Source organism: Zonotrichia leucophrys, chromosome 17 (genome assembly GCF_028769735.1).
Source record: "Zonotrichia leucophrys gambelii isolate GWCS_2022_RI chromosome 17, RI_Zleu_2.0, whole genome shotgun sequence".
Classification (NCBI taxonomy): Eukaryota; Metazoa; Chordata; class Aves; order Passeriformes; family Passerellidae; genus Zonotrichia; species Zonotrichia leucophrys.
In genome coordinates this window covers 5,694,509-5,713,510 of record NC_088186.1, presented here as the reverse complement: position 1 = coordinate 5,713,510, position 19,002 = coordinate 5,694,509, and the positions used below count along the sequence as shown (strand labels likewise).

At 43.8% G+C, this 19,002-nt stretch overlaps 2 protein-coding genes across 8 annotated transcripts in view; both read left to right on the top strand.

Moving 5' to 3' along the window:
* Positions 1–64: 64 nt before the first annotated feature.
* Positions 65–10,970, top strand: GLE1 (GLE1 RNA export mediator). Its single transcript, XM_064727982.1, has 16 exons — positions 65–216; positions 863–1,084; positions 1,610–1,738; positions 1,897–2,045; positions 2,361–2,421; positions 3,092–3,346; positions 4,081–4,309; positions 4,433–4,548; positions 4,737–4,806; positions 5,126–5,268; positions 6,082–6,272; positions 7,154–7,283; positions 7,594–7,698; positions 8,620–8,702; positions 8,848–8,911; positions 9,603–10,970. The coding sequence occupies exons 1-16, from the start codon at positions 121–123 to the stop codon at positions 9,669–9,671; spliced, it is 2,112 nt and encodes a 703-aa protein (XP_064584052.1). The 5' UTR covers positions 65–120; the 3' UTR covers positions 9,672–10,970.
* A 1,320-nt stretch (positions 10,971–12,290) lies between these two features.
* The window catches only part of SPTAN1 (spectrin alpha, non-erythrocytic 1), a 46,914-nt gene continuing 40,202 nt past the window's right edge, over positions 12,291–19,002 (top strand). For all 7 annotated transcript variants that reach the window (XM_064727519.1, XM_064727518.1, XM_064727515.1 and 4 more), the window contains exon 1: positions 12,291–12,400. The gene's annotated coding sequence lies outside the window, so the exon portion shown is untranslated. The remainder of the gene's footprint in view (positions 12,401–19,002) is intronic.

Here is a 19,002-nt window from a genome sequence, read left to right as displayed (position 1 = left end):
CGTCCCGCCCGCACGCGGCGGATGCGGCCAGCGCGGCCCGGAAGGGGCGGGATGGGGCCGGTCCGGCCGTGAGGGACCCTGGGGGCCGTGAGGGAGCCCCTGGGCCAGTGCGCGATCGTCATGGAGTCGTGGCAACTCCGCTTCGACACTCTGGAGGCCCTGCGCCTCTCCAGCAAGGGCCAGCTGAGCTACTGCAGCCACTGGCAGGAGGATGAGGTGAGGGCGCGCCCCGGGAGCCGGCCCTGCCCGCTGGGAAACAGCGACCGCTCATGCCGGTGATACTGAGGGCTTGAAATACCCCCAGAGCGGGAACAGGGAAACAGCGGCCGCTCCTCCCGGTGACACTGAGGGCTTGAAATATCCCCAGAGCGGGAACAGGGAAACAGCGACCGCTCCTCCCGGTGAACACTGAGGGCTTGAAATACCCCCAGAGCGGGAACAGGGAAACAGCGACCGCTCATCCCGGTGAACACTGAGGGTTTGAAATACCCCCAGAGCGGGAACAGGGAAACAGCGACCGCTCATGCCGGTGACACTGAGGGCTTGAAATATCCCCAGAGCGGGAACAGGGAAACAGCGACTGCTCACCCCGGTGACACTGAGGGCTTGAAATATTCCCAGAGCGGGTCCAGGCTCGGGAGAGCGGGGTCAGGGAGCGGGGCTGGCCCGAGGGGATTCAAATGGCCTGCGAAAGTTGGATAGTCCGGAAAAAGTGTTGGAAAGACAGCAGAAAAAAGGGTTAAATGGGATACTGAGCTGCGATGATAAAGCAGCTACTAACTGTGCAGGTGTGCTCATGGTGTGTTAAAGTTTTATTGAAATTAAGGCTGTGCCCCGTTCACGGAGAATGTTTTCTCTCAAGGCTGCCCTGGAAGGATGTGTGGCTCCCGTTGAGCTCTCCCCTTACTGCGGCTGGGTGCTGGACAGCCTTAGCGGGCAATTGGCAGAGGAAATCACACTCTCCGAGACTTCAACGCCCAAACAATCCACCCCGCTCCCAAAACGGGCGTCTGCGGAGAAGATCCCGCCTGGCAGCCACCGGAGCTCGTCACCACCTTCATCTACAGAGCCCAGTGAGACCAAGGTAGCTCTCTGATTATAATCCATATGTTTATGGAGCAGCTGTGAGAAAAAATAAAATCCTCACTTGCTGTCATGAATTGTCGGATCAAGGCTGGTTTGTGCTCTGTTAATTTATTGGGAAAACATCCTTACTTTTATTTTTTTTGTAGTATAAACAGGTGATGATAAAGTTAGTATTAGCAAGATTGTCATAGAGAAATGTTTCACTATGGACCCAAAGCAAACTCCATTTTTCACCATAACAGGGGAAAATAGTTGGAGCTCTGTTGTGTTGTGGGTTATCAGTGGAGGATTCATCCATAAGGTCACAGACGAGGGTCAGGGCTGTTGTAAAACTCCATGAGTAACCACACTGGGTTCTCTGGAGTTTTTGAGTGACTTACATGTATTCTGACTCTATTTTACAAGGCAGAAGGGTAGGAAGCTGGGCAAATAATAGTTTAGGAGACTTGCGTTTTCTGTTTTCCTCCATGAGTTGCTGATCCTGTGCTTAAACGCTGATTTTGCATTTATGCTTGCCATGCAGGAAAATGATCATCTTAGTCTCCTGGAAACAAAGCAAGAAGTTGTTCCAGCAGCAGTTCTGTCATCTAAAGTTGCAAAAGTTGAAGGCTGCATTCGGTTGTATGAAGAGATGCACAGGCTGAAAGCAAAGGTAAGAAAAAAATGATTGAAGGGGTGTCTGTGAGGAGACACCCAGGAGAGCTCCACAGTCAGAGGTAACAGTGCAAGAACAGCAAGTTATAAATGTTGGGCAGTTTAGTTTGTGTTTTCTTCTGTTCACACTGTTCAATGAGTACCTTTGTAATGCAGGAGAGGCTGAGGCAGCGGCTGGAGGAGCAGGAGCAGATGGTGAGGGCAGCCTATGCCCAGGCCAGTGAGCAGCTGAAGCGCTTCGATGAACTCAGGGAGCTGAAGCGGCATCAGGAATTCCAGGAGTTGCAAGAAGTCATGGAGAAGAGGTGAGGTTACCTCTGGTATCAGTAGAATTTTATAGCATTTAGTTCAAGTGCAGATTAATTCCAGTTCTGACAATTCTGTGCTAGTCACTTGTGGTTGGAAATTTCACCTGCTGTTTGTCTTACATTAACTATGAGAGTTTGGCTGTCAGAGTAGATGTCTGGCTATTGTTGAGGTTTCAATGGTTAGAAAAAGGCAATATTTGTGACAGCTAAAGTTCTTTTAGCTTGTTTTAAGAATAGCTTCCTGTGTGTTGGTGTGTGTTTTGTCTCCTGAATGTCTTGAATACAGTTTTTCTGTCTTTATGTGTGTTGTAGCTCAAAGGAGGCTCAGGGACAGCAAGAGAAGTTGAAGGAAGAACACCGACATAGAGCAAAGGTCTGAGACTCTTAAGAATTGTCTTTCTTAAAAGACCATGACTGCTGGGTGGGAACTGGAAAGACCAATTGATTTATTTGTATTTTCATGGCACTCTGAAGTGAGGATGGATTTTCTGGTGCTACCCTGGGTATGTGCTGCAGTGTGGAAATGCAGTAAAGGCACTTGTGTCCTAGGAGCAGAAAGGCCCTATATTGCAGCGACCTTAGACGGTCACTGTGGTGAGAGAAGGACGAGAATCTTGTTCCTTGATCAGAAGGCTTGATTTATTGATATATAATATATAGTACATTATAACATAACTAAAAAGAATAAAGAGAGAGCTTGCAGAGACTGCTATGCTAAGAATAGAATCGAAGGAATGAATAACAAAGTTCTGTGTTCAAGGAATCTCCCCTGAGCTGCTCCTGGGATTGGCCCTTAATGGTACACATGGAAGGAGAGCCAATCACAGGAACCCCTGCCACATTTTCACAGCAGCCGATAACAATTGGTTTACATTCTTTTTCTGGGTCTCTGCTTCCCAGAAGAAGGACAAATCCCAAAGAAAGGATTTCTATGAAGAAATGTCTGCGACAGCCCTATAAAGCTGGAGCCATCAGACCGGGAAGGAACTGTACAACTGGAGTTATTGAGGTATTTTATGACTCTTGTGTCTTTGTGTCCCCAGATATTGAACCTGAAGCTGCGCGAGGCGGAGCAGCAGAGGCAGCGGCAGGAGGAGCTGGAACGTCTGCGCAAGGAGGAGGGCCAGGAGAGGCTGCGGCGCCTCTATTCCATCCAGGAGGAGCTGCTGCAGCTGAACCAGCAGATTGATCCCAACTTCAGGCACAAAGACTTGCCCAGAATTGATCTGTCTGCCTACAGCAACCGTGGCAACCAGATCTGTGGGCTGGTGTCAGGGCTCATCCGCAGCACGAGCGAGGTACAGGCTCTGCAGGTGTCAACTTGGGCTGTCACCCCTTCCTAAAGCTCTCTGTAGTTGTCTTCAAAGGCAGCTTGTCATGAGATGGCACAGCAATGTTTTTGGATATTCATCCTATAAAGCACCCATTTTCAAAGGGGAATTCTTTCCTCTAGCACTTCAGCTGTTCTCTTGAAAATGGCTTATCAAAATGCATGAGAACTTCTACAGGAGAAAGATTCAAATTAAATTGCTGTAAACTCTTGGTGCTGTAAAGTTCCCTCTGTGACAGTGGACTGGTTCATGAATTGTTAAATACTGAACATCTTATGATTCTCCTCTCCTCATGAGCTTTTCTGCAGTAGCTGGCTTTCCTTGACATTTTTTCTTTCTAGGATGGGATACAAGTCTCAAAAGATAAAGCACTAATAAGGCTAATCCTGTGTTCCAGCTTGTCACAGCTGGCTTTCAGCAGAGGGAGCTGTCAAGGCTTTACAGTGGAGTTCTATTGCACTTGTCCAAGTGTATTCTTAATTTTTGTTGTCCGAGATCTTAGGAGATTTAGTCATGGACTTGCATTATTTACAAATACAATGACCAATGTTATGTACAAATAAAGGAGATGGGGATAAAACATGTAGTTAGCTCCCAGATTCTCTGAAGGCAGATGCTTCAAAGGCTCCTTGTGCTTGCTGATGGCCCTCTTACCCTGGAACAAAGGTCAATGCTGTGTCACCTCTCGTGTTTCTTGGCAGAAAGGGTTCCCAACTCAAGCAGATGTGGCCAGCACTGAACGAGCCCTGCAGGAGATGCGAGGGCTGATATCCAGCATGCAGCAGGAAATCACTGCAGCACTAGAGGAAAAGAAGAGGAAAGATGAAGAGGAAAAGAAACAAAAGCAGAAAGAGTTAGAGAAGAAAGAGCAGATGAAGAGTCAGACTCCTGCCCCTGCACAACAAACAGGAGAAAAGCAGCAGAAGGAAGGTTGGTTAGGCTTTTTTAAAAATCTTTTTTATTCCTTTGACTTGCATTTTTTTAAATTCATTTTCTCACTAGAGATTTAGTCTTTCTGAGTAACTATCTTTTTTTTTTTTTTTTAAACAACAGGACTTCAGCTTAAAACAGAAGAAAGTATCATGCAGTGGTACCAGCAGCTTCAGGATGCTGCTGAGCAATGTGTTGCTGCTTTCAGTGAAATTGCAAACTGCAAAAGCAACACTGAGGTATGAACGAATTATTAATACTATTGAAGAGAGATTATCCTAATTTCTAGGGTAAACAGGATAGTTTTCATTTTAAAAAATTACAAACTGTTGTAGCAGCCTCTGTTACCACTCTGCTCATCCAAACTGTTACAGATATATATTTGTTTACAAAGGATTTTAAAGTTGTTTGTTTGTTTGTTCTCCAGGTGAAGAAGATAAAAACAAACTTGCAGAAAGCTGCTACAATCCCTGTGAGCCAGATCTCTAGCATATCAGGTCAGGAAAACACCAAGAGCTCAATCCCACTGAAATTCCTTTTGCTTTAAAGCTTTTATGAGGGCACAAGCATATAAATTGTTCCTGTAGCAGAAAGCTGACCTGCACACAGCCTGTCTGTGCAGGAGGGTTTGCTTGTAAGGCCTCTTGCTTCTGTTAGAAGCATCTTTCTTCATCAGGATTAAGTTTGGTGAATCAGATGGAGCAAAGGTGCCCTTTGGGGTGTGGGTCTGGTGTTGGTGAGCTTGGTGTGTTCTGGGTAAGACTTGTCTGCTGTTCCCTTATTTTCTGTCTCTGTGCATTCCCTGTGTGTTTGCAGGCTCTAAGCTGAGAGAGGTGTTTGACAAGATCAATAATCTGCTGTCTGGGAAGCCTGTTCAGACTGAAGGACAAGCGGTGTCCGTGACTCAGCATCCACAGGGGCTGGAGTTTGTCTGCTACAAACTTGCAGAGAAGTTTGTGGTGAGGAAATCTCTTTTTTGGGGTGGCACAGGTAGCCAGTGCTCTAGGAGATGCTTTTGGACACTGAACTGTCTTTTCAGCTATGAAAATCAAAAATCATTGGGTGTTCAGTTTGCCTGTATGAATGCAGTGAAAAAACTTAGTTTCTCTTTCACTTCCAACCCTTATCTTATTTCTTTTGGGAGGAGAAACTTTAAATTTCAGGCTTACATCTTACATATTTTGAACTAGGTAGGTACAGTGTTGTGGAAAATAGTTTGACAGTTAATTTATGGTGTATCACAAAACTGTGTATAGGCTCAAACCTTATATTTTGGCAGAATTTGGGGGACAAAAAACCCCAACACTAAGGCTCATGAGGCAAACTTCAGTCCCTGCTTTCTTGTTAGCACCTCTCAAGAAATGAAGTTAAACTTGCTTTTTTTTGAAGTTGGCAGTATTTTTCTCTTGTCTTTATTTGTAAAATTTGGGCTGTTTGAAACTTCTCTCCCTGCAGGAACAAACGCATGCAAAAATCAGCCCATGAAGTAAAAGTAATTTGTAAATATTTAAAAGTGATTCTTTGGGTTGAGAATATCTTGTGCAGCCTGTGTTTGCTAATCCCATTTTTCCATCCCGAGCCACAGTTTATTGTCATCCTCAGTGGGAGCTGAGGATATGTGGCTTCATCAGCTTTTCTATCCTTGGTTCATAGCCATGGAAACGTTCAGATTCTTTAGTAAAAGCTAACTACAAAAATGAGGAGGGTATTTTTTTTTCCTTTGAGAAATTACTTGAAGGAGTGGTGGCTGACTTTCCTTTTCTACCCTCCAGAAACATGGGGAAGGAGAAGTATCTTTTCACCATGATTCAGCTTTCCCAATTGCTGTGGTGCTCTCAGGAATCTGGGAATTACACCCTCGAGTCGGAGACATCTTTTTGGCCCATCTGCACAAGAAGTGCCCCTATGCTGTGCCATTTTACCCTGCTCGGAAAGAAGGCACTTCTATGGAGGAGTATCAGAGGTAAATTCACTGCTGGGCTTTTTCTGCATGAGCCCTGCAAGGGTGAGGATTGTTCTGAGTGAGCTCCACTGAGCACACGGGCATTGACTCTGGAGGTTCACTCACAAAAACCCATCTTGTTCCTTACACCTTTCTTAGACCAGGTTGTTCAGAGCCCCATCCAACCTGTCCTTGAGCATTTTCTTGGATGGGGCAGTGCTGAAGTGAAGGGACACGACCCACCTTTGTTGGTCAGCATCTGACTCGGATTTATTGATCAACCAGGCACCTTTTATAACAGTGTTAATTCACTTCATGCATATTGCAAAATCTGAGCTCCCCATAGGCTGTAGAGAAAACTTCAGCTCCTCTTTTAGTTTACAATACCTGAAGTTTGTTTATTGAAACCAAGATCAGTGTTCTCACCATGATATGAAAAGTTCTCAAAACCTTTATATCTGTTCCCAGAACAGCCATCTGTTCCCAGAGCAGCCTAGGACAGGATATCTGCCTGTTTTTGAGAAAACGGTCTGAGAATCTTGTTGTTTATATAAAAGGTGGCTGAGAACCTTAATTATTTACAGAATCAAGCCTGGGAACTGCTGCTTTACAGCGGCCTTTTATTTTTCCCTTAGCTGAATACCTTCATGGCCTCTTTCTTTAAGCCATGCTTGAACCAGGCTCTCCACAGGGCAGCCACAGCTTCTCTGTGACCTCTTCCTATACCTCACCAAATGGTGGAACATATGGTCCAGAGGGTGATATCAGCCTTTCAATAATTCTTGCATATTTTTGGAGAATCCCTATTCTCAATAGGATTGACTTCAGGTAAGCTGAGAGCTGCAGAGACTTGAGTGAATGTGTTTTGCTGCACTAAAACTAGAATGTTTTCTCCCTCTAAGGATGCTTGGATATGAAGTTCATGATTCTAAAGTGGAAGAACAAGATCATTTTCTTAAAAGGATGTCAGGAATGATTCGTCTCTATGCTGCCATCATTCAGCTCCGCTGGCCTTATGGAAACAGGCAAGGGGTATGTGTGGGGCATTATACTTAGAACCTTGTTACTATCCCACGAGTCCATTAAATGTATTGAAAGCTTGTTTTGTAGTTGAGGTGTGCTGAATTTAAGCTAGCTCAGGATATATTTGAAGGAAAATGATCATAACCATGATGAGCAGAGCAGTGCCAAGTAATTAATGGTGTGAACTTGTCCTTCGTTCATGTTTTCACAATGACCAAGTTTTATAAAGAAGAAAGTCAATCAGGAAACTGTCTGTTTTGATAATTGTGTTTAACAAGTCATAAAGCAGGTGCTGAGTAGTTTCTTTGTTGCTTTGTAGGCTCATCCTCATGGCCTGAGCTATGGATGGCGCTGGCTTGCACAGATGTTGAATCTGGAGCCTCTGGCAGATGTGACAGCTATGCTGCTCTTGGATTTCCTGGAAGTAAGTGATGTGGATAACTGTTAGTAGTTAAATGTCACCAATTTACATCCCTTTTGGGTTCTGAAGGGATTGCTGAGGTGAGATTCACAGCAGGTTTTTCTAACTTGTTCTTATTCCTTCAGAAAGGAATGTGACTATTTCCACATTCTTGCAAATACAGCTTTGGAGCTGAATGATTTCAAAACTGAAGTTTCTATAAACACAGATTCTGTTGTTGTATTTGATTCTGTTTAAGGTTTCTGGCATTTTAAAAATAGCTGTGTGATCTTATATAAGGTCTGTTCTAAGTACTTGGCAGTTCATACTGTGCAAGGAGGTCCTGTGGCTGCTCCAGCCAAAATAGTTCCTAAAACAGGATAGATTTTTCAGGTTGAAAAGATCAGAGCCTGATGGATATTAATCCTCTCTCCTAAGATAATAGGCCTGTGCTAAATAAGAGCCAAAGTTAAAGTCAGGGGACACAAACACTATTGAACACAAGCAGCTTCTCTGCTCTTCAAATGCTTCTAAAGAACTGTAAAAGTACAGATGAGAAAGTGGAAAGAGAAATACCCCATGGGGGATTCTGTTAGGGGTGGTGAAGTCAGAGGAGCATTTGTCCTGTAAAGCTGATGAATCACTGCACACAGCAGTAATCACAGTGGGGAAATGACCACAGTGTGCCCCAGCACATGGTGTTAGCAAAGAGAACTATTTTTGGAGGGAGAGTGGGGTGAAATCAAGGGTGTCAAGATTCATATAACAGGAAAGAGGGTGATTGTGGTAGCAGTAATAGCATTGGGAGGATTTGCTTGTTTTAGTGTGGGTGTATTTCTTTAAATGCCTGAATAAAGCATTGAGTGGTTGGTGTGGAGCAGGTTCATTGCAGCTGTCATGCAAGTCTGAAACTGAATTTTATAACCTGCACTTTCTGTATCACAGGTGTGTGGCAATGCTCTGATGAAGCAGTATGGGATTCAGTTCTGGAAAACAATGTTCTTTATCCAGAAATCCTATATCCCAAGGTATGATATCTGGGGTTGGGAGTGTTGGTGTTCATTCTGAAATGACTCATCCATGTTTTCCAATCCCTGCCATCCACCCCCACACCCCTTGTGAATCAAACCCAAGTTTCTAAATAGATTTGGAAACGTGCTGTTGTTTCTGCAGGATTGAAGCTGTGACCAGCTCTGGCCAGATGGGCTGCTTGTCACGATTGAAGAATTTCGTGCAGGTAAAGCAGTTTTGGGTTGGTTTTTTTTGTTGTTAATTTAATTTTCAGATATTATGGTTTGGGTTTTGTTTTTTCCCATCACTGAATATATTCATAATTTGGATAGTGAGGTTGGCACAGCTTGCCACCCACCAGACCTCTCTCTATGATCTAACCCTCTTTTGTAACTTTTCAATTACTGAATTACCTTAATGATAGTTATGATACCAAATATCTCGCTGCTTTCTTACCTCACTTCTCATTTTTATCAATGAAAATGTGTTTTAGTTATAAAGGAAGATCAGTGAGAGGAGATGTACAGGTTGAGGAGGATTCTGCTGAGTCATTGCTGTCAGGGCTATTTCTTATCAGTAGTTGCTTTTTTCTAGCACTTGTCCTGATTAAATATATGGGGAAGTGACAATTTGAACTGCTTTCTGTTGTGTTTGTTTAGCATTGCATTCTGCATATTTCTTAAATAAAGCCTGCAAAGCTGTAAATCCTTGATTGTTTAAATTGTTCTGGAAATGTTGACTTAGATTGTGATATTAAAACATGACAGCTTTGAGTTGTACTTTCATTTAATAATTAAACTGACACATTTTATTAGCTTTGAATATAGTAAGAGCCATCAGAATTCCTGAGAAGAAATACCAAATTAAAATATTTATCTTTATTATTTATCTTTATTATTTGTCTTTCTCTCCATTAGAAATGTCTACGTGCAGAGGAAATTCCATTACCAAAGGGCATTCTGACACCTTCCTTTTGGAGAACATAAATCAACCTGTATTTCCTTTCCCCTTAGTTTTTAATTCAAGAACATTTATTTGTTAGACTTAAAGCTAATCTTTGCATTAGATCTTTATAAGTTTTTGTATAATAAATTACTGAAACTTCAAGACTTTTCCTTCATATGTTTAAGCATGTGGAAGATGCTTTAAATCCATTGTGCTGATGGCTCTGGAGTTAAGGACTGAAAAATTGGACTGCAAAATTCCAGAGTGCTGTTTGGCTCATGGAAGTGAAAATACCTCACAGCTTTATGAACTCTTACCAGCATAATCAATCTCCAAATTACTGCTACAAATTTATTTTTGTATTTCTTACATCTTTTATAATTCAACTGTAATTATGCTGAGGGACTTGTTTGTCTCAACATCATGTGAAGTGTGTGGTGAGGCTGGGGAGGGTTGGGCAGTGCTGACTCTGCTCTCCCTTGGATGTAACTTCACTCCAAAAGACAGGACTCTGAGAGGCGGAGTCACTGCTCCAAAAGGTTGGTGGGGGAAAGAAGAGCTCCTGTAACAATCAAAATTCTGTATTTTTTTCTGTTGATTAAGGGGCAGTCAAGAAAATCCACAGTTCCTTGATGAACTGGGGAGATGGGAAATCTGTTGGATTTACAGTGAGCTGCCCTTGAACTGTTTTGGTGGCCTCTTAAGATGAAAAAAAATTACTTTTGAGTTCTACAAGGTGGTTAATTATTCTGGCAATATACTGTTGCAAGTTGAAAATGTTATTTTTACCAGACTTTTTATTTTTCCTAGAGGCACCACGGTTTGAAGCTGTAGAACAATTCATATTCTCATATGAGAATAATAATTTGATTTTTCCATACAGTTCTTGAGATTGCTTAGAAGAGGTTGTAACATGTGCTTTGGAATTCAGGCCTGTAAAACCCTTAACATTGTCTTTAAAATTGTCTAGTGCCTAACTTAAATTTGTATTTGGTTTATGTGTTTTGTAAACTGACTCTGGAATACTTTAGACTACTGTTACCTTGTGATTGTTCTGGGAAATTGGAAATGTCCTCCGTAACTCTGAAGCAATGCAACTTTTATTAGTATACTTGAAAATGTACAAAGCTTTTTGATACTGAGTGGAGATGTTTTAATTATATATTGCATATTTCATAATTATGGTGGAGATAATTTCACATTGCCAAGGCAGGGATTGGTCCTGTCTGTTAGAAACAATTGTCTGCCTGTGCCAAACCCAAGGAGGAATTTGATGATGTACTTGTGAAATACAATACTACTTTTCTTTTTTTTGCTACAGCTACTTGGGGTTTCTAACATTTGTGGGGTAAATAAAATATATATTTTTATAAAAATTCAAGATATCCTTTTCTGCCTCAGTAAAGAGAATCCACATACCTACTATTTAAAAAACACTCATATGAATACTAAATGAATAATGTGTGTGCTTCATAAGAATCAATATTTGTTTTTAGATGTAGCTTGAGGTTTTATCTGCTGGTTCAGCTGAGTGTTTGACTTGTTTTTGTCATTTTAGCAGGTTTGGATGTTAGCCAGTTGGTGCTGTTAAGATGCAATGCAAATAAGGTCATATGCATATATCCCTGGTGGTTTTGTATGTACATTTATATCAAATATGACCAAGGAGAGCATTGCAGCTGTGGAAATAACTGTGCCTTCAGGATGAGATGCATCAAAGCTGGTGTGAGTCAGAGTCCTGCTTGGAGACAGGAGTTCCAGGCAGTCCCAGGCATGCAGTGTCACCATAAGTGCCTGTGCTTCCAATTAAGTACTTCACTCAAATAAAGTGTCATTAATTCACACAGCCATCAAACCCACTCACCACTTTGAGCCAATAACGTTCTTGCTGCCTTCCAGCCCTCTAATCTCTAATTATTTCCATTTTTTTTAGAGTAGAATGTGTCTATTTTAAACATTGATTTAATACTGAAGGCTCATTTTCCTTTGAATTTATGCATCAGCTTTTCAGAAATAGCTTTCCCTTGACAGGCACTTGCAGCCTTTTGATGCTGTGTCCTTGCCAGGCTTTGGGTGACACTGCACGGTGCTTCAAGCAGCCCCTCTTACCTGTAGATGTGGATATAAATTTTATTTATATATATGTGTGTGCATTATACATGTATATATAAATACATATTTATATAATGTGAAACTAACGAAGCTGCTGCTTTGACTGAATGCTGCACCGGTCCCCTGTCCCCATCACTGAGCTGAACCTCGACTCTCTGAGACCCAAACTGGCCCTGATTCTGGAGAAGGGGGCACAGACCGCTCTGCCGACCCCCAGTGCGGACATTTTACCCGATTCCCCCTTTAATAAAGTGATTTTGTGGTGCCCGAGCCGGTCCCTGCAGGGCACAAACGCCCTCCGCACCCTGCTCCTCCGCTCGGCTGTTTCCGGAACCGCTCGGTCATTCCGAAACCTCTCGTTCCTTTCCGGACCCTCTCCCTCGGTTTTTCCGGAACCGCTCGTCTCTTTCCGGATTCGCTCGGCTCTCTCCGGATCCCCATCGTTCACCGGCGGAGCTCGGGTGGGCGTGGCCTCCCCGCGTTCCTTTCCCGATTCTTTCCGAAGTTCTTCGTCTCTTTCCGCCGCCCGGGCAGGGCCGCTCTGCGGCGCTGACGTCACCTCCGGCCGGGCTATAAAAAGGGCGGGTGCGGGCGGCGCGCGCGGTCCGTGGCGGAGGGCGCGGAGCCGGCGGGAGGTCCCTGCGCACCCACAGACCCGGTGAGGGGATGGGGCGAGGGGCGGGCGGGGGGCGCCGCGCGGCCTTCACCGCGCCCCGCTCGGGCTCACCCAGCCCCGCACGCACCGCCGGGCACAGGTGTGCGGCTGAGCCGGGGGAGGCTGAGGCCGGCCCTGCCTCCGCGGGCGTCCCTGCCGCCTCTCGGTCTCGCCCTCCGCGGCTCCGCCGGGCGGTTCGTTACCGCGGGGCGCCGCAGAGCCGGGCCCGGGGGCTCCCCGCGGGCCTCGGTCGAGCGGAGCGGAGCGAAGGGCGGGGGCGCGGCGCGAATGAAGGGCGGGCGGGCAGGGAGCGGCCGCCGCCGTCCTGAGCAGCGCGACCCGCGGCTGGAATCCCATTCAGCGCCCCGGGCAGGGACAAACAGGCGGAAAATGACATCAATAACATCCCCGGCGGGGAACAGCCCCCGCCGTGCCCGCCCGGCCCTGCAGGGCTGCCAGGCAGCATTTCCCGGGGACAATTCCCGGGGGATGGAGCCGGGGCGCTGGGAATCATTGCACAGCAATGGCTCCCGCGGCTGCCCAGCCCTGTCCAAGGTCAGGAGATGCGGGAGGAGGAGGAGGAGGAGGAGGAAGGAGCGATGGAGGGGCCGCGGCAGAGCCGCTGCCGCAGGGCCCGGGGGGCTCCGGGCAGGGACGGGCGTGGGGGCGGCTCACGGAGCTGCCGAGCAGGGAGGAATTTCAGCAGAATCTCCCGACCTCTGTTCCTTTAATGTGTGTTATGTATGTAGGGCAAGGTCTACTGCTTCCTTTGTAAAAGAATCGGGATTTGGCCCTGCCCTGGTTATTAAAAAAATAGCTTTTTTTTTTTTTTCCTAATTTAAAATAAATCTAAATCAAGCGTTTCTCAATTTGTTGCCCACATACACCTTACCCGGTTAAAACAATATAAATCTGCATTGCTGGGTCATAAATATGTGCCAATAGGGCAACCATTTTCCTTGATATTGAAGGAAAACCAAGTAATTATCATTGTATATTTTTTCAGCAGGTTCATATTGGCTGTTCAGGATTTTTTTGTAGCTGTTTTGTCATAAACCAGGTTCGTGTTCCTGTCGAAAATGTACGTGACTCCTGAGCAGTCTTTCATACATATTTAAATAGATTTTGAAGAGCAGTTGTCTGGAGATGGCGAATGAGCATATCAAGGGGAAAAAAATGAAAAAACAACCCAAAAAAAGCCAACTCAGCCTGAAATGGTTCTGTGTCTTTCTAGAAAACAAATAATCCATTTTCTTTTGGCATTTTTGCTTTCAGCAAAGTGCCAGAAGATTCCAATGACTGTGTTCACCAAAAGGCCTTAGTCAGGGGTTCAGATTTGTTCAACACAAATTTTAAATCCCACTGTGGGATTTTCATGCATTTATATGCAACTAGCAGAGAGTTCTTCCTTGCAATCTTAATTTATCCTTATTTATGGATTGTGCAGAGAAAATAATGGACAAAAGGTTGAAAATGGGTTGCTTTCTGCTGCATTGTGTGCAGGATCTGTAACTGTAATAATGGAATTGTTAAGCTGTGGAAAATACTTTCAATAAGATAACAGGTTACATTGTTCACAAGAAGTAATTTATTTCTGTTCTTGTTGAAATAAAAAGCCACACTAGCCATATTGGTCAGACTGAAATCAAAATTTTATTTGAAGAAACAGATTTAGATGTAATGCTTATATGAGATCTGTCGTTTAGGAAGTTAAACACAATTCTGGTTGATTTTTTTAATAACAAAGGTAGCAACAATAACAAAAATGGTGGTTACATTTACACATTTTAAGCATTTTTTTGCACATTTTTGTTCTGCACAGCAGCAGGATAAGAGAGGCCTTAATTCTCTTGGTGGAGGGTGGTACCTCTTGGTGAGAAATTTGTATTTCTCAACTATGACATTTACAACTAACCTTAGTAATTTAACACAAATAGCTTGGTACCTTCTGCCCTTTTTTTACTCCAGGTAATGTATTTATGGGGTTGTAAGCATTTTAATCATAAATACATTGCTTTTTGGAGACAACTGATCACTTCCCCTTTATGGGAGGAAATAATATAAATTCCTCCCTTTTCTCCTCAGCTTGTTAGTGTAGTGTGGGAGTTTGTTTTTTCCATTTGTCCCTGGAGTTGAGTGTAGGCAGCAGAAGAATGGGGTGGAGCAGACTGCAGATGCCGGGGATGGAGCCCGGCCCGGGCTGTGCTGGATCCAGCAGAGGGGAATGTGCTGGGCTGTGCTGGATCCAGCAGAGGTGTTGGATCTGTGCTGGGTCTGTGTTTTGCTGTGCTGGATCTGTGTTGGATCTGTGTTTTGCTGTGTTGGATCCAGCAGAGGTGTTGGATCTGTGTTGGATCCAGCAGAGGTGCTGGATCTGTGTTGGATCTGTGTTTTGCTGTGCTGGATCTGTGTTTTGCTGTGCTGGATCCAGCAGAGGTGTTGGATCTGTGCTGGATCTGTGCTGGATCTGTGTTTTGCTGTGCTGGATCCAGCAGAGGTGTTGGATCTGTGTTTTGCTGTGCTGGATCCAGCAGAGGTGCTGGATCTGTGTTTTGCTGTGCTGGATCTGTGCTGGATCTGTGTTGGATCTGTGTTTTGCTGTGCTGGATCCAGCAGAGGTGTTGGATCTGTGTTTTGCCGTGCTGGATCTGTGTTTTGCCGTGCTGGATCCAGCAGAGGGGAAGGTCCCCGCTCTGCTGCAGCTGACCCAGGTGTGTCCAACGCCACAGAGACCTCGCAGCTCCAGCAGGCACAAGGGCACACTCACACTGCTGCAGTTCTCCATGGAGGGATTGCAGCATGTCCATGACAAGGAAATTTTCAGCCAAAATTCAGTGGATTGGGCACCCTTAACAGCTATATCTCAAAAAATACCTTCTGTCGCAACTGCTACTTGTCTATTTTTTGTTGTGGCCATTGAAAGTCAACATTTTTGTAGAGATTTGCATTCCAAACCTTCTGATTGAATTTGTGTCTTCAAATTAAGCCGTCACACTTGATTATACTGTACCCAGAACCATCATTGGCCAAGTCCAGATAACTTGCTTTACTTTCTGTTTTGACCTTCTGGTTATGGTAGTTTTTGGTTTGTTTTGAACTAACTGGAAACGTTAGTACATACTGAATTAACTTAGTTTTCCTGTTGATATTGTAACATTTTTGCATGCGGGGTCTTGTCATTTTCAATAGCTTGGGTAACACTAACACCAAATTGTTTTATGTGACAAGGAAGCAAAAGGAAAGTGATTAACAGGTACTGTGACAGAAACATTGCAGCCATATCCTTATGCTGGTCGTTGGTTGAACGTTATCTTGATTTCCCCCTCCCTTTTAGACTCTACATTCTTCCATCATGTTGTCATCGTTTCGTAAAGTCAAAGTCCAGGTATTTTTCCATAATGCATGAAGTGCCCTTGCCACACTTGCCTGCCTTTATTGCAGTGACCTGTTTGTAACAAAAGCCACTGGTTTGAATTTATTCTGTACAGCAGGTGCTTTATTTGCACTTAGTGTGAGTCTGATCTGCCTTTCCTTTAACACTTTGAGTTGCCTAATTTCTGTCTGTGATGCATGACGTGTGAACATTTTATAGGAGTTATAGTTTAATATAATCAGGTTTTGATACTGATTAATTTTCCAAGAGGTTTTCATTTTAAAATGTACTTGAGCAGAATCTTTTTCTTTATCGCTTCTGCAAATCAACTGTGAAGAGATTTACATTGTGCATTCAAAGTTGGTTTGGTTCCTATTCATCCACTTGCACAAATTTATAATCCTTGAGTTGTTGTGCTGTAACTGTTCTTACACAGTGATGCTTCTGTTTCAGTGGTGATAAAATAAATAGGATGTATGGATCAGACTTCAGCTGGGGAACACAAGCAACTAGATTTTATTTGGAAATAGAAGTGATGTAAATGTTTATACTGCAATTAGAAGGATAATGAAAAGATAACAAATGGGGATGAAAAGTGCTGGGGTTAATTATATAATCTTGCATTACCTGTAAACTCTGCATTTCTGCAATGCAGTCAAGGTAATTTGCTTTCTCAGGAGTCTCAGCAGAGTGCAGTCCTTGCCAGCCCTGGACAGTTTTATCAAGGGTCTGTGATGTTAAAGCAAAAGCAAATCCAAAAAAGCCCCCTTCTGTGTGAAGGCACCACATTCAGATGAGAAATTCAACTGCTCTTGTTTAAATAGCGGAATGGAGATTTTAAGATTGAATGCCTAAAAATGAACAGGTCTTTATCTCTCTTCATATTTCAGAAGTGCATAGTTGAGGTTGTGCTCAAGCCCTCTTGTCAGCCTAAATCACAGCTTTGCGACCACTTTGGTTTAAACAATTTACTTTTTTTGCCCTTCTAATGCGACATTTTCTGTGTCCCTGCAATACCTGCCTAAATTTTGGGGCTGGTTTGAATTTGACCTGCACTGTGGTTAGTTCTACAGCATCAAACAGCAACTTCAGCACATCTTGTATTTTGGGGTTTTTTTTGGTACTGCAGTGCCTGACTGATTTTTCTGGCTTGGAATTTGTGGAGGTTTGGGACTGTCAGTGACCTTCCTTAATAGCCTATTTGGACACAGTGTTCTGCTGCACATAGTCTAACCTTAAAATGTCTTTATTTTGTAAAAGTTAAATTCAACAAACCAAAAGGCCAGGCATTAATTTTGTCCCAATAGTGTCCCAGTCTATAGGATATGGCATCCTTTAGCTCCCTCTCTGTCACACACCATGCTCAGGCTCCCTTTGCAGGAGCTGTGCATGTTGGCAGAAGGATTCTCTTTGATTTTCCAGCAGTGCAAGTACTTATGGACTTGTTTCTTCCCTGGTGTTTTAGGGAGCTGTGAATCGGCAAAATGAAAGCTGGGGAAAATGTGTGTTATTTTTTCCTCTGTCCTTTTGAAGGTTATTTTCACATCAGTTTTTTTTTACTTAAAGAAGAAAGATCAGCAATCTGTTCCCGTTTCCCAGGAGGGAGTAGCTGCTATCAGTTAAATCTTCCTTAGACAAGACTGACGATGTGTGATGTTGATGAACATTTAAAAAATGCATTGAGCTGTTCATGTGTGCATACTTGGGAAGCAGCAATGTCTTGGTAGGGAAAATATTTCTGTTCCAGGCTACTTCTGAGGTCATGTATGATGAATATGTGTAACACATGAGGATTTGACTTAAGAGAAAATTATTTTACTACTTCTGAAGATCTTTATGTACTGATATCTGATTGTTTTTCAGGCAAAGGAGTTAAATTGTTTCGAAGCTTTGTGTAATTGCTTTTAAAAATACACTAAAACCTTCTGCCTAGCACTGAATGTATTTCACATTTGTGCTTTTAAATCCCTGAAAGCATGTTTTGGTAAGGGAAGTGCTGACAGCTCTGCTGTGGCACCGCTGTAATTCCTGTTGAAGCTCCCGAGCGTGAATGGCGCTGCTGACATCATCGTTGTTGCACTGCGGTGTCTGTAAATACCTGCAGTTGTATATTTTATGTGCTATTACGGACCATTTGATTTGACTAGGGAAGGCAGAGATGGAAGAATGAGAGTAATAAGTTTGTTTTGTTGTTTCAGGTTTTTTCTCATAATTTTCCTACTTCTTTTTGTTGGCTGTTTCTTTTCCTTTCTAAATAATGTCCTCAAAACGGTGCAGTGTGAAGAAGCATTTCTGAGTTTTTTTTAAGTTAAGACATAAGCTGACCTAATGTTAGTCTTACAGCACGAAAGGAGGAATGCAGTGTCAGCAGGACAGTCCGGACCTGCTGTGTGGGCCTGCAAAGTTCCCTGAGCCCCGTCCTGTCCTTATCTCCGTGCGCCGGCTGTGCCGGGCGGGGCCGGGGGTGGCTCCGGTTATCTGGGGACGGCCTGGCACGGGCACATCCCACCGCTGCTCACCTTCAAAACACAAAGCACAACTTCTGCTTGGTGGGATTCCTGCAGGAAGTGTCTCCTAGGTGTCCCCAAAGGGTGTAGTTGAACCAAGAAGTTTTGGGAGGGGTGTTTGGTATTGCAGGGAGTGCTGCAGTTGAGGTGACACCATGGGAGGCAGGGAGACTGCATTGTTCTGCAGCATCCAGGACTTTGGAGTTGGGAGCTCCCTGGTGGCTCTGGCAGCACAGACACTGCTGACGTCGGCTGGGGCTGCAGGAAGAACAGTCCATTATTGCTCCACTAAAGCACTTCTTTTACAATTGACTCGCTCCGCTGTAGTTACAAAAGGAGCCTTTCTTTTAACCAATTCCAGCAAAAAGAGGAGCCAGATTGCCTGGCTTGTGTGGTGAGAGGCAAACCAGCTCTCAGGGTAAATTACAGAAAGTCTCCCATTTGACTTTCAATATTGTAACAATGTTTGAAATTATCATTTAAATATTTCCCTAAATTAATATTGTAAATAATTAAATAATTTTAAATGTTTTCAAATCACTTTGTGGAGGTGATTTTTTAATATTGAAATACAAGTTGAGTTGTATTGTACAATGAATGAGAGTACAGTGTTCCAGAGACTGACCAGGATTTAATTTTCTCCCAGCATTGCCCAAACCCAGAATCAGCAGAGGGGCTCCAGCCATGCAGTACATTAGACCAGCTGCCACTGTGTTGTTCCAGAA

Bases quoted from the DNA above. Each gene is read 5' to 3' on its own strand.
- GLE1 (XM_064727982.1), top strand. From the start codon at position 121: ATGGAGTCGTGGCAACTCCGCTTCGACACTCTGGAGGCCCTGCGCCTC. The intron at 7,699-8,619 runs GTAAGTGATGTG...TCTGTATCACAG, and splicing joins TGCTCTTGGATTTCCTGGAA to GTGTGTGGCAATGCTCTGAT. The intron at 8,703-8,847 runs GTATGATATCTG...TTGTTTCTGCAG, and splicing joins CAGAAATCCTATATCCCAAG to GATTGAAGCTGTGACCAGCT.